This window comes from Hippocampus bargibanti, linkage group LG22, assembly GCF_051943395.1.
Source record: "Hippocampus bargibanti isolate YZ-2025 linkage group LG22, ASM5194339v1, whole genome shotgun sequence".
Lineage (NCBI taxonomy): Eukaryota > Metazoa > Chordata > Actinopteri > Syngnathiformes > Syngnathidae > Hippocampus > Hippocampus bargibanti.
This window is the reverse complement of record NC_142755.1, coordinates 3,718,343-3,740,935: the sequence shown is the minus strand read 5'-3', so window position 1 is coordinate 3,740,935 and position 22,593 is coordinate 3,718,343. Positions and strand designations below refer to the sequence as shown.

The following is a 22,593-nucleotide window of genomic DNA, read 5'->3' as shown; positions in this document are numbered from 1 at the left end:
AATCTGTTCAAAATGGTTCCTGTTCTTATCTCAAGCCGCTCCTACGCACCGTGATGGTAACCCATGCAACAATTCTGACTCCTCGGCAGGGCTGGACTGGCCATCTGGCATACAGGGCAGATGCCCACCGGGCCTGCATCTTTTGCTATTGAATTATTATTTTACCCCAAGAGACTGGCCCACAATGTTTTTCTAAACCATCCAGAGTCATGGTTCCATGTAGTAATCTACACACTTGCATATGGCTAGAAACCCTTCAGTACCCAAACAGACCATCCCAGCTACCCCCAACTCAATTCCTGCAGGCTAGACAAAGCACACAGACGTTAACTCTATCCCCAAGGTCTGGAATTGCTTACAAACTGGAGACACTCACAGGCACACCCCCCCCCACCCCCCGCCCCCAACTCACACTGTGGGGTCAAACACTAAGAGGAAGATCCAGGCCGAACGCTAAGAATGTTGCATATGTGTGGATTGTTGCACCTTTTACTACCCTGCTTTGCCTCAACCACACTTTTCCCATGCACAGACATGACAAAAATAAAATAAAGGATGACTGGAGTAAATAATTTAACGACTGCATTTGCTTCCTGTCGCGAAAAGACTTCACTTGGCTAACTTTTAAATTATCAATGAAAGCTATCAATTATATCATTTCAGAAAGCGCCAACTTAAATGCACTTGAGGGCATTCTTAAAGTATCGACGAGGAACATCCACTGGTTACATTTGATCCAGGCCTTGTGCGAGTAGGACTGAAAAACATGTTTTTTTTGGGTGTGACAACAGATGAATAAAGCGTGTTGTTTCTGGTGCTCCTCGTGATCAGGCAAAATGAATCTGTATGGGTCCACAAATTTGCTGGATAAAAAAAAAAGCAATCCGAGCAGAGCCTGACTCCTGCCGAACTTTGCGGCTAGTGTCAATATTGTACCATATTATATGTCAGGGAAATGGAGCAAGGAGATGCTGAGTATGCAGGGGAAAAAAAATAACACGCTGTAACTTCATTCCCAAGATAATAACGTTTAAAATAATAACCCGCACTTTTCAGAAACAAGTCAATATCAGATAACGGATCAATTTTAGTGAACTTTTTCACATGATCGCGGCTTGAAAGGTCAGATTTGTGGGAAATCATGACTGGGGGGGGGGGGGGCAGTTTTGGGAGATTAACTTTGAACATAGCACCATGCTGTGGTTAAAAAGTGCACTGAGAGCAAGATAAGCTGCCATATTTTGTGCAAGCAATCTATTGTGAGCTCAAAGTCAATAAAGAGCTGACTAAAAGCTCTTGATCGATGATGAGGAACAGAAAGTGACTCAAGCAAAGTTATTCAACTTTCGATTAAAAATAAAAGACGAAAAAAATAATCTGAACTCTCTTGCTCCAAAAGTAAAACTATGCTGTTGTTTCTTTGGCTAATGGCAGAGAGGACAAACAATTATAATCAAGCTGCGCACCCGAGCTGAACCGAGCCAAATGATGTCTGAGGGAGATGAAAAGAGGCGAAAAGTAAAGGGTAGCAACTCCCCCGCCCCAGTATGTCCCAGCTCGGTGCAAAAAGGATTACAAACTAGTGGAGTGAAAACCATTCAAATAGAGGATTAGATTGCATAAAATGTCAGCTAAATAGAGTTTTCTCACTGTATTCTACCTTAACAATGCAACAGTGGAAGAAAATGGAGAAAAAAAACTGGCCTCCAATATAGCGACCAATCCCAGTTCCCTTAATCATATTTGTACTTAGAAAAATACTCTGACACCACAATACTGATACTTTGCCTCCCTTACAAGCAAGTGGAGTAAGAGACGTCACCATTGGGGAGGTCTTTTAAAGGACAACCGACGTCACGTTTTTGTTTCCTAACTGACATCAGAAAAACATTTTATAGCATCTAAAATATCCAAAACACGCATTATGATATTTTTATTCAAATGCAAAACACCAATAAAAATGACTTAAAGTGTCCAAAATCTGCAAAAAATTGAGCTGCGAATTGGGCATTTTCAGAAAGTCCCGCCCCCAGTTCGTGACGTCACGCCAATACATCTTGCATTGCTGGAGAATCAAAACAATGGCTTCAGATTCAGAGATTATGCTTTCTTGTTACACATCCAGTTATGAATATGATTCAAATAGTTCTGAAGAAGAAAGCATACATGTTTGCAATAGATTAAAGAAGGGAGGAAGAAAATGGCAACAAAGCCGTGTAGAGAATTAGTCAGCCCGTTTCCACAGGCTGATAAATTCCTTCCATGGAGTTTGGTCGCCCTCTTCTGACAGCTTTTTGGTGCAACACAAGGTTTTCAGACCAAACAAGTACAGCAAAATACATTGACGTGATAGAAGGACTGCTACAATGTGTCTTTTTTCGGTCAGGGGCGTTCCTTTAGTGACGTCACGTACGGACTGGTCACCAACTCAAAAACAAGACTTCCTGAATATTCAGCGCGAGTCTTAAAATGTAAAATATAGCTATATGCGGTGGAATCTTTGTAAAATACGCTCAGTAGAAGTCATTTGAAGCCATTTTACAAATTATGGACACAACTTGTCCGGAGACGTCGGTTGTCCTTTAAGGTCAACCAGGATAACCGACGTACAATTAGGTTAAGCAGAATGTTTCAAAAAGACCCCAAAAAAATGAAGAACGTGACTGCTATTTTTTCAGGTTCTCATCACAGCGGGGCCGTGGGACGGCATAATGATTGCGGATCTTCGGCAATGAATACACTAATTCTGTTTTTTTTTTTTTTGGGCGGGGGCTCATAGTCCTCCCGCTCATCGCTCCTTCTCGCCTTGCTCTATGCAATCATCTCAATGGGAGAGGAAGGAAGAGGAGGGCTGCAGCCTGAATCCGAATGAGGAGACGGGGAGAGGAAGTTGGATGAGGTAAAAAGGGATGCTAATGAATCCCTTTGTCATTATGCGGGTGCGGCCGCGATGTCATTCCTATTTTTTTTTACATACATCGGTTAGTTCAGATCAGATAAGATGTCAATAGGCCTGTGTGTCAGAAAATGGCGAGCAAAATCTGGGTGGTAATAGTCTAATGTTTTTTTTTTCCCGAATTTTGGGAATGGGAACAGGTAGAGGGGGAAAAATAGAAGAAGGGAGTCCGCAGGATGTGCGGTCAGAGCAATGGCCTCGAACTGTCATGGAGCTGGAAATGAGGCTGCGTCACGCTAGCGCTAAAGGCAAGGTGGGAAAAAAGGCGTGAGTCATATTGTGGAACCTATGGCTCAGGAGCCTAATGTACTGTGCCTTTATTCGTCTCACAGTGGCGAAATTTACATTTCACAGCAGCAAAGTTATGAAAGGAAGAGGAAAGGAAAGAAAGAAGTAGAAAAAAAACTACAGGAGCTGCTGGAGAGGCAGCCACACTCGCCACGCCATCTTGAAGTAAAAAAAAAAAAAACGAACAAATAACACGACAACACAAAGACACAGAGTCATTTATTAGCTATCTAGCTATCTATTAGCGATATAGCTATCTAACTGGATAGCTATCTAGCTAGCTATCTATTAGCTATGTTCTGGAGAGTTTTGAAAGGCGCTTATAAATACAATTATTTTTATTACTATCATCATTATTATTAGCTATCTATTAGCTAGCTAGCTTTCCATCTATTTGAGTTACTTCCGGGTTGAGTGAACGCTGGTGCGGATGGCTGCCGCTGCTCACCCACAGTAAAACTGATCCTGTGACTGTAAAGTGACCTTGAGACTTTTCAAAGGCGCTTATAAATCAAATGTATTATTGGTATTAGTATTAGTATTAGTATTAGTATTAGTATTAGTATTGTTTCAGGTGGGGGAAGTTGTGCAAAGTAAGAATTGAGACAAGAAAACCAACGGTGCTGCAGTTTCGACTCATTTATGTTTATGTAGTCCTAAAACTCAGTATTTTGTGGGTCCTGCAATTTAAGTGAAAATGACAAAAACCCTGGCGCTGGGTGGACACATTTTTGCACATCGTCTTACAGTGTTTGAGTTAAATGAAAATAAATAAGAATAAATCAATGACAGTTTGCTCCCTAACTAGTGACGTGGCCTTGAATTGGAGTTGAGCCTTTTTTTGTTTGTTTTGTTTTTTTAAATCCTAAATTCACCGTGTTATTTTTAGGGACCGAAACCTCATTGAATAAAATCTCAACATCCGGCAAAAGATAACAATTTAAATGAATATTCAATGAGCCTTGGAGGAGAGGAAGGAAGAAACAAGGTCTAATCCTTAAGATCATGTATTCACAGAGTGTAAGATAGTATCTGTATATATATATTTTTTTTTTTGAAGCACAACATGGTGTGTGCATGTATGAATAATGCAAAGACTACCTACCATCTGGCTGATATTTTTTTCTCCTTCGATCTTCTGGCTGGTTCTTCTATCGCTCTGGCATCCTTTTGAAATGAATATCACTTTTTCTCTCGCCCCCCCGAGCCGTGGTAGGATGCGCTTCAAGTGAATATCTTCCATATTTCAAATGACGGTGATGCAAATAATCACTTTGGACTGCCTTGAGACGCGCGTGGCTAAGGGGTCAGTCCTGTGAAAAGAGTAGCGAGAAGGGGGTGCGGGTAGGGTGAAGCTCGAAGGCTTGAAAAATCCATTCGGCATAGCAAAGACAGATATTTATTAAAACGCTCATTCTTTGAATTCTAACATACATACGCGACCCGGGATTGGAATTCCAAACACGATTGAAGCGGCTCGGGGAGAAAAAAAAATCCCAATGGTCACCGGCGGATCAGCTTCCTTCGGCTGCTGACCCGCATCCACAAGCTGCGAGCCGTCTGGGTGATCGTCGTCCTACGGGGAAGTCGCAGGGATTTTAAAGGTTGCCGGAAACACGCCAGCAGTCCAGACTCGTTGGGTAGATACTCCTGTGAAATGTAGTTTATTCTCCGAAGTTGGTTCCTGTAGTAGTTCCGCAGGTGGGATAGTTCTTCTGCCGCAGTTTCGGAAATGAAAGAAGCTTGGGAGGGGGATCTTGGGGTCGTGCACGGTACGGGGTCATCGGCGATGAACGGAGGTGGAACGACGGGATTTCCGTGGGGTTTCTTTCTGGCTCTTTGTGGGATGGTGGATTTACGTTTCGAGGAGGATTTGGTGGGGGTGTTGATTTGGACGTTAGCATCAACTGCACGTCGAGCGCAATTGTCCGGCGCATCGGGTTGGTTCGTGTTTGGTTTCTTTGGTAAGTTCTTGGTTACTTTGTATTCTTTCAATTGTGGGGGGCAATTGTTTTTCATGATCTCCTCACTGGGAGCGGCCATATCCTGTCGTAACAAAAATCGGGTTCAGGGTGGAATCATAGAAAAAAAGATCAAGAAATGGTGCTTATTCCTTGAAGAATGGAGCATGGCATTCGATAGGGGTTAACTCATTCACTGCCATTCTCGCATTTATTTGGGTTTTGGTTTTACTTGTTTGGGTGCCGATAAAGCGCTGTTCATAACCTCTGGCAATTTTTCGGCATTTACCTTCGAAATTTCAACCTAAAACACACCACGGAATTTCCGAAAATGAGCTAGGTAGCTGGATGCTAACGCGCAATTGCAACGCCAGCATTTCTGAATTTGTGTAACAAAATATCTAGACCTAAAATATAACTACTGACTCGCATATATTCTTGATCATCTGAAAAAAAATATCGCTGCAGCATACTTACCTCATTTACTGCCATTCATAAATTTATTCGTGAATTGAAAATATGATGAAGAAGCGCCATTCCCGTATTTGTTCGGGTTTTGTTTTTTTCCTTGTTTGGTGCTGTTAAAGTGCTGGTCAGACCTCTGGCAATGTTTTTCCATTCCACAAGTGGGCAGAATTTGCCTTTGGTCCATGTTCGCGCTTTGTTATACAGCTTGTTAAAGGGCTATATAAATCAATACAATATTCTATTGTATTTTGTACACATGCCCCCCATTTCAAGCTCAGATAAATCCAGACCCATATAACTTAGGAATTAACTCTTTTTTCTGATGAAAAAAGACAGGGTAAGGTTTCTTACGCTGAATTGAATGTTTATGTAGTGCTAAAACTCAATATTTTGTGGGTCCGGGAATTTGAGTGAAAATGGCAAAAACCCTGGCACTAGAGTGAGCACATTTTTTGCACATTGTCTGGCAGTGAATGAGTTAAGAAAACGATGGAAACAATGATTCCATACTCGGTGAGAAGAAACCATCACCATTAATTAACAGAGCAGCCGTGGTTAGTAAAACGTTAGTGTCTGCCATTCCAGATAGGTAACTCGATCTGATCATATGATATCCGACAAGGAGTCAATATTTTGGAAAACATCTTTGGGATTGTTTTGCCAATAAAGTTTCCCACACCGGGGCGAGTGAGAAACCAGGCCGCATCCAATTTCATACGAGGGTTAGCGTGAGCATGCGCCGGAGTTTAGCAAGAATGACAAGGTACCAAAATACTAAGTAATCCCTTAAAAATTGAATCATTCCAGTGTCTGTTGATTGCCATGCAATGAGGAGAAAAAAATAATAAGAAAAACAACAGGAATGATGGACTGTACTTTGTCAGGTTCTCCTCTGGAATGATTATCTGAGCTCCCTCTTGGTTTTCTTGGACACGGGGGCTTCGTCATCACTTTGATTTGATCCCTTTGATTTGACTTTTCCTGGATCTCTCGCTTTTTTTACCTGTTGGCCATTAACGACGACAACAACCTTTATCCAAAAAATGGGTGGATTAGATTCCTAAAGGGAGTGTATAACAGAGTGGCAGCCCAAAGACAGAGGGGGAAAAAAATTGCAAACAAGGATGATTGCTAAACCGCTCATTTTTAACTGAATATCCCCTTGGAATATATATGAGGATTATAAAGGGAATCGGGAGTAGTAGTTTTTGTTATATAAGCAGTTTGGAGTTAAAAAATATATATATATTTGTGGTCAAATAGAAAAATAAGCGTCTCGTATGAACACAAAATTTGGATTTGTGAGCCTTGCTAGTTTTCTGGTTATTGTTGAACACTCAAACCACTTCTACTACAAGCCAAAACTGATGCAATAAACATCAATTCTATAAATTGATCACTTGACATTGCTGCATAATTAATCCCTTTGCGCGGTTTAGCAATCCGTTTGGGGGGAAAACAAGTAGCTTGGGTGGTGACTTACCTGGATTTAGGCCTTTGGAAAATGTGAGACATTTATTTGAGTGATTTGATGAAAGAAAAGTACAAGTAGACACGAGAATTGGAACAAAGAAGAGGTTAGACACGAGAGTTGGAAAAAAAGAGGTTAGAGGAAAGTGAGCTAATCGCAAAGAGAGTCAAGGAGGGAAACTATATTCACTATTTATTTGCTATGCATTAGCTAGCTAGCTAATAGCTGTCTAGCTGACTGTAAACTGTCTGGCTGGTTAGCTGTTGGGTATCTGGCTATCTATATTCACTATTTATTTGCTATCCATTAGCTAGCTAGCTATTAGCTGTCTGGCTGGCTAGCTGTAGGCCATCTGGCTATATTCGCTATTTATTTGCTATTCATTAGCTAGCTATTAGCTGTCTAGTTGATCGTAAGCAGTCTGGCTGGATAGCTGTTGGCTATCTATTAGCTATTTATTCACTATCCAACAGCTGGCTAGGTAGCTAGCTTTCTCTCATTTTGAGTTACTTCCGGGATGAGTGAACGCTGGCGCGTGTGGTTGCCACTGCTCACCCACAGAAAAAAACTGATCCTATGACTATAAATTGACCTTGAGCATTTTGAAAGGCATTTATAAAAACGATGTATTAGTATTATTATTAAAAAAAGGTTCAGAGGAGCCTGGCATGGTCGAAATTTAGGGGGCCTTTGAGATCAAAAGCGATATGTTAAAAACAAATTACAGATTATTTAATTTTGACGGACTAACAATAAGCAATATCCGAGATGAGTGGTTTTCGGAATTTTCAATCAGGGATCACGGTTTGATCATTGAGCTCAAATCAGATCAATGTACGTGCGTACGGAATACCGAATCACGATGTTCACTCACCGCCGCAGTCTGAGAAAATGGCGTCCGCATCTTCATGCTCAGCGTGTGATTTTGACTCTTCACCAGCGGAGCCTTGCGGCCCAGCTTGAGGTAGAAGTAGGTAGTGTATGAAGTGAAACTGAAATCCTCTCTAAAAAGGAAAGAATAAGAGGGTTTGTAGATCAAAAATGGAAGTGTGACATTATAAAATATTCTAGCATAAAAAAAAAACGATAGTCCGATGAACCAGATTCCATGGCGTGAAACGTAACCTGAGGTAACCCTGAAGCAGCAGGTGAATAATCACATCCTCAGCCTGCGGGCGGGATAGCGTGGTGGGCTCCATTGATTTCCTGTATTTAGCGGGACCCTTCCCCATCCAGGCGTCCATCAATTTGAGCGGAGTTAGCTTCTCATCCGAGGATGCCGCAAGTTCTAAAATCTGCACCACTTGCTTGGCGTGCTTGGTAATGTCCACAGAGATGACATCTGATGAAGACAAAACGGAATTGTGTTATTATTTCGTCGGGTAATCAGTCAAGAAATTTAGATTAGGGAAGGATAGTCAATAAAAGTGAAAATAAAAAAAAACTAAATAAATCAATAAGTATGGATTGTGATGTATTTTGTACACCTGCCCCCATTTCAAGTTCAGATAACTCCAGATCCATATCACATGGGAATTAACTCTTTTTTTCCTGATGAAACAAGAGAGTCTTGGGTTTCTTACGGGGAGTTAAATGTTTATGTAGTCCTAAAACTCAATATTGTGCGGGTCCTGCAATTTCAGCGACAATGACAAAAACCCTGGCACTGCAGTGGACACATTTTTACACATTGTCTGGTAGTGAATGAGCTAATAGCAAAACAACGGAGGATTACTTTACATGCGAATCATTTGCTCAGGAAATTATTATAAACCAAGATTATACAGATTGGGCTATAAAAAATATTTTAGATAATCTCACAGTTGATAAAAGTCATTCGCTAGCTTGAGAAAAATAAAGCTAATTTGAATAGCGGCTATGAGCGAGTGGCGCCAGCCGGCAAAAAAGATTTAAGGCCGCTTAAGAAAAGGCGCTTTGATGGGATTTTATGAAGACGTTACAAGTCTTAAGGTGACAGGCGGCGGATTCCCCCCCTCGAGGACTGGATTTTTGCGTTATTATCACACGCTTACGAACATAATAGGCTTTAGAAAGACTCATATCGCACACACACACAAACCTGTTCCATTCCGGCACGTATCGCACATCTGGTCACATAAATTTTGGTCCCACACTTCATCGAAATGAACTGCCAGGAGAGAGCGACGGCATCTGTCAATCACACCGATACGAAGCAAGTTATACCACGGTGCACAAAATGGAGGGACGTTGGCGGCGCCTAAAGGTTACCGATCGACATTTTGGCAGTAAGCAACCATCTGATTGAGCTTCTGTTGACCGACGTTCTCCATGACGACCATGGTGCTGATGCGGAAGATGTCGGAGAAGCCAAAATAGACGATGCAGTCGGCCGGAACATCGTCCCGACCTGGAGTTCATTTTTAAAAAATAGCACGTTGAAGATTTTGTATTTTATTTTCGGCGCCATTTTACGAACAATTTTACGAACTGCACCTGCCCGTCCGCTCTCCTGGTAGTAATTTTCGACTGATTTGCTGATGGTGTGATGGATGACGAAGCGGACGTTGGGCTTGTCTATCCCCATGCCGAACGCCACCGTGGCAACCACCACCTGCAGACGTGTACATTCCGATGTAGTCAGCGTTACATTGATCTATATCGTAATAATCCATCTCAGAGTCCAGAAAAAGGTTTGGTTTGACGGTATGACCTGGATTTCGCCAGCCGTCCATTTGCGATGAGCGCTAGATTTATCGTCGGGGTTCAAGTTGGCATGGTAGGGGGCGGCCATGATGCCTCTGCGTCGGAGTTCGGAGGACACGGACTCTGCGTCCTTCTGAGAGAACACATAAACGATCCCTGTTGGATAAAAGAAGAATAAAAACGCATTCACTGCCAGATGATGTGCAAAAATATGTCCACTCCAGTGCCAGGGTTTTTGTCATTTTCACTCAAATTCCAGGACCCACAATATATTGAGTTTTCAGACTACATCAACATTTAATTTGCCGTGAGAAACCTTAGCCTCTCTTCTTTCATCAGAAAAAAGGGTTAATTCCTAAGTTATATGGGTCTGGAGTTATCTGAGCTTGGAATGTGGGCTGTTGTACAAAATACAATACAATTTGAGTTTTTGGACTACATAAACATTCAATACAGCGCTAGAAACATTAAACTCTCTTCTTTCATCAGAAAAAAAAGTTAATACCTAAGTTACAGTATATGGGTCTATAGTTATGTGAGCTTGAAATGGGGGTGGCTGCACAAAATACAATACAATTTGAGTTTTAGGACTACATAAACATTCAATACAGCGTAAGAAACCTTAGACTTTCTTCTTTCATCAGAAAAAAATTGTTAATTCCTAATTTATATGCGTTATCTGACCTTGAAATGGGGCGGCTGTACAAAATACAAAGCAATTTGAGTTTCAGGACTACATATACATTCAATACAGTGTTAGAAACATTACACTATCTTCTTTCATCAGAAGAAAATAGTTAATTCCTAAGTTATATGGGTCTGTAGTTATCTGAGCTTGGGGCGGACGTACAAAATACAAGACATATTGATTTATATAGCGCTTTAACAATAGCCGAAGCTGTAACAAAGCACTATAATTGACAAAAGCCCCCTCGTGGAGGGGAAAAAAAAACATCGGCAGAAGTCTGACCAGCGCTTTATCGGTACCCAAGCATGAAAAAATAAAATAAAAAACACCCCAACAAATTCGGGAATGGCGCTCTATGTCATATTTTCAATTCCTGAATACATTTGTGAATGGCGGAGTTAAACACGCATGTGGACAGACATTTTGAGTCCATTTTTAATCTAGTTCTCAGCACCTGATTGGTCCTTGTAGCGGCCCTTGATCATCGAGACAATGTCGTTGATCAACGCGTCGTCGGAAGTTTTAGCGCGGACCTGAGAGACATCAACAGATTTCACCCTGACAATCAAACGTTCCTCTGTGACAGTACGTCTCTCATGGCGACCTTACCTCATAATAAAGATTACTTCTATTGAACGATGCCGTGAGCGTGATTGGCTTTTGTACGCAAAGGATCTTTTCACAGTCTTTGAGGACACCGCTGGTCGCCGTGGCCGTCAGCCCGATCAGCGGCACCGTTGGAAATTGCCTCTTCAGAATCCCCAGAAGTTTATAATCTACAGAAAGAAAAATCTTCAGTAAAAAGCGTTCCTAGTTCACACATTAGATGTCAAAGTAATCACCTGGTCTGAAATCATGCCCCCATTGGCTGCAGCAGTGCACTTCGTCGACAGCGATGCGACTCAGAAGATTGCCGTGATTGGCTTTCTCCAAGCGAGACATGAACATCTTGCTTTTGGCGATTTTCTCCGGAGTCACGTACAGGAGTTTAAAAGGGGAATTCTTGTCGATCATGCCGGCTAAAACTGATTTTGAGTGTTCCTGGAGACACAAAATTAATATATTTGGACTCCAATTGGACATTTTTTTGGGGCATTTGCGGTCGTGCAGTGAATTATTTACCTTGCTACTATTAGCATTAAGCATCACCGCCGCTACGTCAATGGACTTCAGGTACATGATCTGATCCTCCATCAGCGACACCAGGGGAGTCACAACCAATGTAAAACCTACATGGCATACATTTCATCATTTTTATCACTCGCAAAAGACCCGAAAAACTGCCCCCGTGCTACGTTCCCGGCATACCGTCGGAACAGATTGCAGGTAGTTGATAGCAGAGGCTTTTCCCTCTCCCGGTGGGCATGACCAAAAATAGATCTTTTGCGGAGAGTGTGAGATTGATGGCTCTCAGCTGCAGGGGTCTGAAGTTGGAAAGGTGAAACGAATCCGTCAGGTGCCGAGTCACATTTTTGGACCACGGGAAATCTGGAAAAAAAGGTGAAGGGTTGAACGGTAAATGAGAAAATGTCATTAGCACAACATGCTAACTTATTTGAGGACAATTTTGATCACGTAGCAATTGCATCTGATTGATGGTGTAGACAAAAAAATGCTCAATATCCATTTAAAGGACAACCGACACCATTTTTTTGGTTCCTAAATGACATCAGAAAAAACTTTTATAGCATCTAAAATACCCAAAATACGCAGGCTGATATTTTTAGTCAAATGCAAAACACCAATAAAAATGAGTTATAGTGTCCCAAAACTACTTCAAAATGACCCCGAAAATGGCGAGTTTTAGAAGGTCCCGCCCCCTTGTTCATGATGTCATGATGTTCATGAATCAAAACAATGGCTTCAGATTCGGAGAATATGCTTTCTTGTTACTCATCCAGCTATAAATATGATTCAAATAGTTCTGAAGAGGAAGGCATAAATGTTTGCAATCGATTAAAGAAGTCCTTCCGGATTAATTCGAGCCGTCAGGACTCCAATGTAGCGTCCCAGAAAATATATATGTATATAATGTAACACAGTAGAAGTCATTTCAAGTGATTTTACAAATTATGGACACAACTTGTCCGCGGGCGTCGGTTGTCCTTTAAAATATTGAGCTGATGGTGAGCTGATGAAAGGTCAATAATGTGGAATGTACCTGTGCCATCATAGTCACGCATTTCATCTTCGTTCATTACAAATCCGGATCTGGAATACTGGCTTGATGAAGACGATGCAGATGCAGCATCGCAGGCCTCTTCCAGCTTGCAGAGCAGAACATCCTTGCGGGAAGTCAATTTGGTTTTCTTTTCGAGGAGTTCTTCTATCTGAAGCTCCACCAGCTCCAGCTCAGCCTCCACTGAGTCCAATTCGGCCTGAACGCCTGAAGCATATCGATGGAAATAGACATTTCCAGATTAGGAAATGAATCACATTCAAATTTGATTTGTTGATCCGTTCATTTTGTATATCTTTATTTTTGTGTGAGGGAAACAAATTCCATCTTTTGGACAATTAATCAATTTAAAAATAATAATACATTTCATTTATAAGCGTCATTTCAAAACTCTCAAGGTCAATTTAGAGTCACAGGATAAGAATTGAACCTAACTCCAATGTTTTTGACACAAGAGAGACACAAAAAAACAATCCCGGCATGCAGTTAAGACAGTTGCAACAAAATGCAATGGGGTCTTGCACCTCCACGAGTTTATCCTCTGAGGCCAACACCTTCAGCCTTTATTATGTCTCTCTTGTGTTCCTATTAGGTTCTCTTGCCACCTGGTACTAACAACATCACCCAAAGCCTTTTTTTTTACGGTTGCTTTTTACACACCAGACTCACCATTTGTCTGACCAAGACCATCCATCGTATGAACACGGGTTAATTATCTGCCAACGTCATAAATGTGAATCCTGGGGAGGACAAAAAGTATTTCAGCAAGGTGGAATTAGTACGTCAGGACTTCTGCAAGACATAAAAAATCAACATTTCATTACCTTATTAAATGTTGAATTCACCCACTGTAAACTTTAACTCGACTTAAATTGTACATAAATTCAGCAGCAAGCTAGGTAAAGTAGTATCACTTTCAGGAACGTAATAATTACCATCTAACACAGAGCTAGATGGATTAAAATTGAAATACTTCAGGAATATCTAACAATACAATTGCCCATTCGAACGCTGCTCGTTTTCCTTGTTGTTGAAAACACTTGACGGTAACTATGGAGTTAGTTAATTTATGGGCATGAGACTTGTGTTTTGTCTCCCAGGTTACCATTCGGAATTAAAATGAGAACGTCGCCTGTTTTATTTAAAACAAAAAGAGAAACATTAAATGTCAATGCATCACGATATATGATAAAGTGGGTGAATTTTATGGCATAACTTGCTAAATCCGTAGCCGGCTAGTGGTTCATCGCTGTCGTAAATTAGAGTCATATTAGCTGCAGCAACCAGTGCTTTAACTCTGCTTTACGGTAATTCATCCGCCGGCGAGCGTCGTTTGCCACTTTCAAAATAAAAGGCTTTGCAATTAATATACGCGCGTCAGTGGTTTAGATTGAAAATACAATATTGACATAAATAATAACAATACATTTCTTTCATAAGGATACTTTACAGTTATAGATTAAGTTTTTTTGTCGGGGAGAAGCTCGCCCCTATGTTGACGCTAAATTAATGACCACAATTTAAGAAATAAAAATCATATTATTTTATGATACCGGAAATAGATTGTGTCTAGAGAATATCAAGCTTTACTGGGAGTACTGTGGGATGATACCGGAAGTTGTCATGCAGCGAGGGTGTGTTTCCGGAAGACGTGGCTGTTGCTGCAGTGGCAGCTGTCAACCTTAAGATTCTTGGATGAACACTTCGATCTTATAGTTCTATTTTGCACTCATTGGTCTAAATTATTGCCAAGATGATTTCCTTAACGGACTCGCAAAGTAAGCCTTTCTATTGCTAATCAATCCAAGTAGCTTTCACCTTGCTATACGAACCCGGCTTCGTGCGCTAGTGTTTAGCATGTGATGCTAGTAGCACTAGCTTTCGTATTTTACGTATAATACAGCAAAGCATGGCTACTTTACTTTCTTTTGTCCAACAAATGTGTTTCTTCTTGTGTGTTTTTTTGTTCCAAACAGAAATCGGGATGGGATTAACAGGCTTTGGCGTGTTTTTCCTCTTCTTTGGGATGATCCTTTTCTTTGACAAAGCACTACTGGCGATTGGGAACGTGAGTGTGGATGTTGCACAGAGGGTCACATGATGTATATAATTCTTGAAATGGGGTCTCATCTTCTAATATTTAACCATGTTTTTTTTTTTTTTGGTCTATTAGATCCTGTTTGTCGCCGGACTTGCCTTTGTCATTGGCCTCGAGCGGACTTTCCGCTTCTTTTTCCAAAAACACAAAATGAAAGCCACCAGTTTCTTCCTGGGAGGTGTTTTTGTGGTGCTGATCGGCTGGCCCATCATCGGCGTTGTGCTTGAGGTGTATGGATTTTTCCTTCTCTTCAGGTAAGGGGTTGCCACATGCGCACAAATTTTGAGATCAAGCCATTGCTAACACCAATGTCTAACCTTCCCTTTTATGTCGCTGGTCCAGGGGTTTCTTCCCCGTCGTAATAGGCTTCATCCGACGGATACCTGTCCTCGGCTCCATCCTCAACCTCCCCTTTATCAGTTCAGTAAGTGTGACCCAATTGCATCAATCCATATCACTTGTTCGAGTTACTCCTAGCGTGGCTTTTAGTGAAATGAAGTTGCTTCCAGTCCAATTTCATCTGATTCATTAAGCAACTCAATTGGTCATTCGTGGGTGGGGGGGGACAATTAAGGGTGACTCTTTCCTGTGTTTTTGTTTTTAAAGCCTTCGTAGGATAATCAGCAGTCGTGGTCAGTCACTGCCGATTTTCCTTGCATGCCTAAAAATATATCATTTTTTTTTGTATGTTAGTTTTTAAGGCATTAATATCGGCCAATGTTCGTTTAAGACAAACCTGGTGGAAAATGATCCATACTGTAGAAGCTGGTGGAGAATCAAGACACATAATGTCCTGTTCTTTTTATTTTTTGTTTGTTTTTGGGCAGGGTAGCTACACGTTCTAAGCCAAAAGTCACCATGGCGACTTTCTTCTCTTTTCAGTATGTGGACAAGGCGAGCGAAGGCAATACCATGGTATAACACTAAATGGGATAAGATAACACTGACATCTTGTACGCAAAGACGTCTTCGTTGGAAACTAGCTGGTTCAACATAGCGCCGCCATCTGCCGACGGAAACAATTTCAAGTTGCTCAGGTTCTACATTCAGTAACGACAGGCGGGAGAAGAAGAAAGACTCGATTTCCATCAATAGGTCATCGGTCTGTTATTCAGAGTGACCAAACTTCCCACCCGCCCCCCTTTTTCCAACTGATAAATCACAGTGAGGGAATTAAAGACATCCAAAGGCCTTTCCAAATATGTGAGTATTGAAATCTTCTGCAAGAATGAATAGTGGAGTTTTTTGCCATATTGTCTTTTTTTTGTGTGCCTCTCCTTTAAATTCGTCAAAGCTTTTTTTAAGCACAGCATTTTATTTCTGCTGTTCATGAGATGCTGTATTTTTTTTCTCATCACGGAGCTCTGATTACAGCTAACACATGCAATATCCAAACGTCAGGCCTTGGAATTTTGAATTACACTTTGAGGATGTGTATTTCAGCGTGAGGAAATCTGCTTTTGTCATGACTGTAAAGTCCATTTAAGGCAACCTGTGTGCAACATGTCATGTGTAGGACTTTTAAATGCTGGACATAGCAGCAGAAAAGGTTTGATCACATTTTGAAACTGTCATTTTGTGTATTTAAGCACATCCAGAAGTAATGCGATAAAGTTTTGCTCCACTGTTTCGTCGCACACTGCATCTCAAAAGAAAAACCATGTGGATTGCCAACAAGGATGGCTTTGTGGTAAAAAAAAAAAAACAAGTCTTGTAAATGTTTTGCTTCATTTATACCTCCAATTTGTTCATGTTTGGCAAGGTACATTTTTTTCCATATCAGTGGCTAGGATTTATGACAAAGCTTCCCCATAAATTAACTGTACAAATTGTGTTTACAGTATTTTGTATAAATATTTGTCACTAATGAAAGAAAAGAAGTCTATTTCTTGCCTGAATCTTTATTTATTAAGCATAAAAATACAACAATATTACCTGCTCGAATTTTAGACTCGTGTATGCCAACTTTTTTTTATTAGGGCTGTTATGTACAAACTTTATTACGTGTAGGGCCTCCAAAATGAAAACCATGACTGTATTGAGAATACAGTACTAATAAGAAATCCGACAGAAACGAAAAGGGAGAGTGCCGTAAGTAGCCTTAATTATTTTAAAGTTCCAACGTTGTCATCTATTCACAAAGACAAACAATTTAGAGTGTTCAATCAGCCTACTATGCATGTTTTTGGAATATGGGAGGAAACTCGAAAAAAATCAAGCCCTTTCTAGGCATAGATGCGTGCCGCCATTTTGCCACTTCCTGTCGCCATAATTTGACGTCAGAGTCGAGCAGTGCGTGTAACGACCAATCAAATTCAAAATAGAGTAAAGGCGGGATCAAAAATGAGTATGCGTGTGTCCATTGGTTGGTTTTATTTTTTTGACTATTGACAAATAGAAAATCACACTCAGTTTACCACGTGAACAATTTCGACCAATCACAAAAAGCCACTCCCTATTGCACCAACGGTTTTCCTAAACATGTCCTTCGACATCCATTTCACAAGGGAGCGCTAATGCACGAACGGTTGATAGCCGCCAACCGGCTAAACCCAAACAGAAGAAGCTTCTCCTCCATTTTCCTTCTATTAAAACGTGATTTCATTTGGACCGAGAAGAGTCCATAACTTTAGGTTGTAAATCCGTTTTAACTGCGAATATCCTTTAAGAGGCGCCAGTTAGCCGCGTCGCTATCGACCAACCGCTCTCCATTTTTCCCTTCCAGGATTCCTCTCCGAGTAAGCTAGCTAGCTCAGCCCCCGGTTGTTGTTTTCACACGCCGACATGCCGGAATACGTGGACGACCCGTCGCAGCTGACCAAGGACAAGCTTAAAAGCGAATTACTGGCCAACAACGTGGAGCTCCCGTCCGGCAACCACAATAAAGACGTGTACGTTCAACTCTATTTGGATAAGTTAACCGCGCAGAACAAGAAGCATGTCGTCGCCGCCGCGACTTGGGACGCCTTCTCGAGTGACGAGGAACTGCCCCCGCCCGTGGTCTCCGGCAGAAACCGTTCATCCGGCAAAGTGAGTACTTTTAGCATCGACAAATAAGTTTTAAAACGTGTTTTAATTGAATTCGAACGACGTGCCATGTTACCATATGGAGCACGTTTTAGCGTTCATGCTTACTCCAAACACGTGACGTCCATCTGTTTTTACACCTGTAAATTCAGTCCGACCCATTTGTTGTTGGGTTCAAATTTCATGTCAGCTGTCATTACCCTCTGCTGGTTTCAATGCCCCCCCCCATATCTAATATGGCACTTCACAACTGAAGGCTTTTCCCTCTCCAGTTCATCAGTTGCAATGTGCATTACTTTTACATCACATTTCCTGTTTCCACGAGTGGTTCTGTACAACACATAAACCAATGTGGAAGATCTGTAAACACCCTAGTATGGACACCTCGTGGGTAAGTATGGGTTTAGTGTTGGCTCGATAATTGTCAACATCCACCTCCGTCAACAGCTGCCTGCATTCCTCACGACTGGACTGGAAACACTAGCTCGCGTGACTTCTAAAGCTTACCAAGAAGATGTTTTTTTTCATGTTCAGGGAGAAATATTTCATCTTGACGTTCCATAATCTGCACAGTGTGTGCATTCCGGAGCTCGTCTTTTGTTTCGGTTTAAGAAACATTTGTAAGAAAGTGGGCGGGAAGTTGACATGAGGATTGAATGAACTGTGAGTATTAAATTACATGTCAAGCGTAGGTGTCAAGTTTTAAGACATCTGCGCGGGCACGTGACATTTTGCATTTTAAATGTTGAAGTCGTCAACATTTGTACAGTGAAACGATGCAAAGATTTCATCATTTCGTTCCGCCGTCACAATGACAGACATCCGTACCACACTTCATTCCTCAAATTTTTCAAATTGTAATCTCGGAGCGCAAAGGCTTTTTTCCTCCTCGTTAAAAATGTGGTGAGGTTGCAGGATACATAGTCTTTCATTACTTCATGTTCCGGGTCGTAAAGGAGAAACCGATGGCGCCTACACGGGACTTTATTCCATACAGTTTGCAGGCGAACATCCATTTAATGACCTCAGAGTTGAGTTATGTTCCTGAAAGTGAGGGCGTGCTCCGCAGCGAAGGGAAACATGGCCTTATTCTGCCTTCCTCTTTTTTTTCCCCCTCCGCTCTCCTCAGCCAGACTGTTATGATTACCCCAAAAAAACTTTTATTGTATTCATTACGGTCTGCACGGTGTTGAGTTGAAAAGTTGATCGCACATTTTAGGAATTGTTCTGATATTCGACTCTCTTGCAGTGGAGTGTGACTTCAAGAAAAAAATGCAAGACCAGGAAATGAAGCACAAAGTGGACATTGTTCAGCTGAGGCGTGTTTTAGGTTGACCGTGTGCAGAAGATGGTTTTACATCTAGTTGCTCGAAGTGAGCTTTAAAAAAAGAGCATTATTGACGATTTGGGGTTGTTTTGCCTTTGGGTGGTAATGCAGCTTAAAAAAAGGTGATACAGTCAATTAAGTCATCGTCTGTGGGACAACTTTAACTCATTCACTGCCAGATGATGTGCTAAAATGTGTCCACTCCAGTGCCAGGGTTTTTGTCATTTTCACTCAAATTGTAGGACCTGCAATATACTGAGTTTTAGGACTATATAAACGTTCAATCCAGTGTAAGAAACCTTTCATATCTCTTCTTTCATCAGGAAAAAGAGTTAATTCCTAAATTATATGGGTCTGGAGTTATCTGAGATTGAAATGGGAGGAAACAAAATCGCCTGTCCCGCCGTCTTCTTCACAGAAAGCACCCAGGAAGACGGACAAGATTCGTCCGGACGAGTTGGACGTGACCGCCCTGACTGACGACTACCTAAGGGACGAGCTGATCAAACACGGAGTCGATGTCGGTCCGGTTGTTGGTGAGGGTCTCTTTCGCACCCCACGTCACTCACGCACACAGGTGGTCAAATTCTAACGTGCCGTGTCCATTTTGCACAGCGTCAACACGTAAACTGTACGAGAGGAAGCTGCAGAAGCTCCTTGAAGATGGCCCAGCGCAGACGACCATCACAAAGATAGTGGTGACGGACATCCAAGTGAACCATAACGGCAACTCCGAATCGGACCTTTACAGTGACAAGGAGGACGGTAAGACGTTACTTTTTCAAACCCCGCCCACTTTGTGGATTGGCTGTCTTTTTTATTGTAATTATTTGATACATATATTTTATTAAAGATGTCACAGCCGAACCAGAGCCCGAGCCAGTTCCCGAACCAGAACCCGAACCAGTTCCGGTGGTGGAGAGTCCAGTTAGGAGCCGAGGGAAGATATCACTCGTGACCCGTGCTCGCAACAGTGAGCACAAGACAGTATGTAACCCTTGCCACCCCACCCATATTTTTTAGTTATTTATTTGTTTGTCTATTTTATTGTATTTTTTTATTATTTATTTGTGTATAAGTTTTATTTTTATTTGTTTTTTATTTATCTGTATTTGTGTTTATTTATTTGTGTATTGTTTTGTTTATTTTATTTTTTTATTTATATTCATGTATATTTATTTGTGTTTATCTATTTAGTTATGTGTTTAGTATTTATTTTTTTAAATTTATATTTCTTTTTTTATTTGGTTGTGTATTTTTTTTATATGCATGTATAATATGTGTTTATTTATCTATTTAGTTGTGTGTTCAGTATGTCTTTATTTAATTTTTTAATTTATATTTGTCTTTTGATTTATTAATTTGTGTATATTTTTGTTTCTTTTTAATTTTTATTTATATGCGTGAATATTTATTTGTGTTTATTTATCTATTTAGTTGTGTGTTTAGTATTTATGTATTTCAAATTTTTATTTATATTTCTGTCTTTTTATTTATTTATATATCTTTTCGTTTTTCATGTATATGCATGTATATTTATTAATGTTTATTCATCTACGTATTTAGTTGTGTTTATTTTTTATTTCTTCTTTTTTATATTATTGTCTTTTTATTTATTTATTTGTGTATATATATTTTTTAATTTATATGCATGTATATTTATTTATGTGTTTACTTGTGTATTTAGTTGTGCGTTTAGTTTTTATTTATTTTTATTTTTCATTTATATTCATGTATTTTCATTCTTTTGTGTATATTTTTTTTATTTATTGTTTTTATTTATTTATTCATGTTCTTATTTTTATTTTATTTATTTATGTATGCATGTATTTATTAATTATGCTTGAGTACATTGCAGTGCAATCACTCCCAGTACAGAGTGAGCCTCTGTGTTCCCTTTCACATCTCTTTTCAAGCCGCGCCGAGTGTCGGACGCGCAGCACATGATGCGGATTAGCCTTTTCCGCGGCATAGCAGATTCTTTTCATGGCTGACTTTTCCCCTTAACCCTCACTGTCTGCTCGCTCTATCGACGCCCGCGTTTTACTGTGCGTCGAAGAAAAAAAAAACGAGCGTTGAATGCAATGAGGTTTGTTGACTTTAGCTTCATTCTGCTTTCCGTTCGCTCAAATACTCTGCTTTGTTCTCCATTTTTTGTGGCTATATAGGTGGAGAAAATAGCGGCCCGTGACCAAACCCCCAAAGTGGATGAGAAAGATGTTCTTAAGGAGCTCTTTGTCAGTGATGTCAATAGTCCAACGGGCATCATGTAAGTACTTGAGTACAACATATTTTCAATGCCTTTTACTGATTTTCAGTGTGTGGTTTTCGAGTTGTGAAAAAAAACAAAATAACTTAACCAGGAGTTGTTTTTGTATGTTTATTTTTTTTAGGGCCACTTGCAGGCGGCCAATCCGAGGAGCCGCCGGCCGCCCAGTCATCTCCAGCGATCTGTGGAATGCCGAAAGCTCTCTGCTCTTTTCCCCCAAAGCCACGAAAAGCAGCCTTAGCAACTCCACCTCCTACACAGAGAGCCGCGTTATCAACAGAGTCAACAGCTTGCCAAACTCCTCCTCTTCCTCCTCCTTGAAATCCTTGTCCAGCCCAAACGCTTCGGCTTTTCAATCTGCTTCTCCCCCTTCTGGTCCGACAAAAACGGTGCGTCCGGGGATGTCTCTGTGGAAAAAGATCCTTTTCCTGGCCGTAGGTGCCGCTTTTTTGTTCTTTATTTACCAAGCTATGGAAACCAATACCATCAACCCATTTTCGACAGCTGACCCCGACGTGGCCAGTAGCACCAAAGCATAAAGTTGATGGTGAAGGCGGTCAGGAACGACTCGTTCCTAATAACATTTAATTTTATCTGTGAATCTTTATTTTTAATACATGGTCTGAAATAATCATTCTTATTTTTTTTTAAATCACAACAAAACCAGCCACTTATACACAAGCCCAATTTACAAACATTGATATGGACTTACCCATAGTGTATTTTTATCTCCTTTTTTAATACTTGCATGGTGTGTTTGTACTTATTGTGAATGAAATATTGCTTTTGACACTTGCCTTTGAGTGCAAGTCTTATTACACGTAGCCTTGAAGGTAGAGGGGGGTTATTTTGTACATGAGCCAGCTTTGTAGGCTTATTATCCAAATATAATGTAAGCCTCAAGTATTTTTCTTCAATGTTCCCTTTATAATAAATTTCTTATTACATATTACCTGATTTGTTGTGCATTTTATTTAGCTAAAATTATACATGGATTGCCTGATCCACAGGGTCAATTTGTTTTTGTTGCGCATATTTTTCAAAAATGTAAACATATGACATTTCTATTTTAGAAACAAGTGTCTAAAATAGGGTTAAATTGTGTTGTTCTGTGTCATATTTTTAAACAGATCGTCTTGGTGTATTCCTATCTTCTACCGCTGGGCGCACTCCTGA

At 40.7% G+C, this 22,593-nt stretch overlaps 3 protein-coding genes across 6 annotated transcripts; 2 read left to right on the top strand and 1 right to left on the bottom strand.

The window, feature by feature from the left end:
- Positions 1-398: 398 nt before the first annotated feature.
- On the bottom strand, positions 399-13,966 carry recql (RecQ helicase-like). Of its 3 annotated transcripts, none has more exons than XR_016113664.1 (16): positions 13,521-13,966; positions 13,366-13,436; positions 12,679-12,903; positions 11,826-12,005; positions 11,640-11,746; positions 11,360-11,558; positions 11,127-11,293; positions 10,972-11,050; positions 9,837-9,985; positions 9,620-9,737; positions 9,395-9,533; positions 9,225-9,316; positions 8,270-8,486; positions 8,019-8,148; positions 4,683-5,290; positions 399-4,557 (listed from the first exon to the last, which is right to left on the bottom strand). XR_016113664.1 is itself a non-coding variant. In XM_088988709.1 (16 exons), exons 2-15 carry the CDS (start codon positions 13,388-13,390, stop codon positions 6,575-6,577), a joined length of 1,929 nt encoding a protein of 642 aa, XP_088844835.1. In that variant the 5' UTR covers positions 13,391-13,436; positions 13,521-13,966; the 3' UTR covers positions 5,154-5,290; positions 6,550-6,574. The 3 variants fall into 3 exon arrangements, 2 of the variants coding, with proteins under 2 accessions (XP_088844834.1, XP_088844835.1); XM_088988709.1 differs by lacking the exon at positions 399-4,557 and adding an exon at positions 6,550-6,676 and having other exon boundaries at positions 5,154-5,290; XM_088988708.1 differs by lacking the exon at positions 399-4,557 and having other exon boundaries at positions 4,630-5,290.
- Positions 13,967-14,324: 358 nt separating this feature from the next.
- Positions 14,325-16,679, top strand: golt1ba (golgi transport 1Ba). The gene is made up of 5 exons (XM_088988913.1): positions 14,325-14,474; positions 14,673-14,764; positions 14,870-15,048; positions 15,137-15,218; positions 15,677-16,679. The coding sequence occupies exons 1-5, from the start codon at positions 14,450-14,452 to the stop codon at positions 15,713-15,715; spliced, it is 417 nt and encodes a 138-aa protein (XP_088845039.1). The 5' UTR covers positions 14,325-14,449; the 3' UTR covers positions 15,716-16,679.
- A 620-nt stretch (positions 16,680-17,299) lies between these two features.
- On the top strand, positions 17,300-22,369 carry tmpoa (thymopoietin a). 2 transcript variants are annotated; one of them, XM_088989268.1, is made up of 7 exons: positions 17,307-17,427; positions 17,520-17,824; positions 19,567-19,684; positions 19,764-19,913; positions 20,002-20,135; positions 21,317-21,417; positions 21,542-22,369. In XM_088989268.1, exons 2-7 carry the CDS (start codon positions 17,579-17,581, stop codon positions 21,954-21,956), a joined length of 1,164 nt encoding a protein of 387 aa, XP_088845394.1. In that variant the 5' UTR covers positions 17,307-17,427; positions 17,520-17,578; the 3' UTR covers positions 21,957-22,369. The 2 variants fall into 2 exon arrangements, with proteins under 2 accessions (XP_088845392.1, XP_088845394.1); XM_088989266.1 differs by having other exon boundaries at positions 17,300-17,824.
- The last annotated feature ends 224 nt before the right edge of the window (positions 22,370-22,593 follow it).

Bases quoted from the DNA above. Each gene is read 5' to 3' on its own strand.
- golt1ba (XM_088988913.1), top strand. From the start codon at position 14,450: ATGATTTCCTTAACGGACTCGCAAA. The intron at 15,049-15,136 runs GTAAGGGGTTGC...TCGCTGGTCCAG, and splicing joins GGATTTTTCCTTCTCTTCAG to GGGTTTCTTCCCCGTCGTAA. The intron at 15,219-15,676 runs GTAAGTGTGACC...TTCTCTTTTCAG, and splicing joins ACCTCCCCTTTATCAGTTCA to TATGTGGACAAGGCGAGCGA.
- tmpoa (XM_088989266.1), top strand. From the start codon at position 17,579: ATGCCGGAATACGTGGACGACCCGTCGCAGCTGACCAAGGACAAGCTT. The intron at 19,685-19,763 runs GTGAGGGTCTCT...CATTTTGCACAG, and splicing joins CGATGTCGGTCCGGTTGTTG to CGTCAACACGTAAACTGTAC. The intron at 19,914-20,001 runs GTAAGACGTTAC...ATTTTATTAAAG, and splicing joins TTACAGTGACAAGGAGGACG to ATGTCACAGCCGAACCAGAG.
- recql (XM_088988708.1), bottom strand. From the start codon at position 13,390: ATGGATGGTCTTGGTCAGACAAATG. The intron at 9,986-10,971 runs GTGCTGAGAACT...TTTATCCAACAG, and splicing joins CCGCTACAAGGACCAATCAG to GGATCGTTTATGTGTTCTCT. The intron at 8,487-9,224 runs GTTTGTGTGTGT...TGTCTTCATCAG, and splicing joins TACGTGCCGGAATGGAACAG to ATGTCATCTCTGTGGACATT.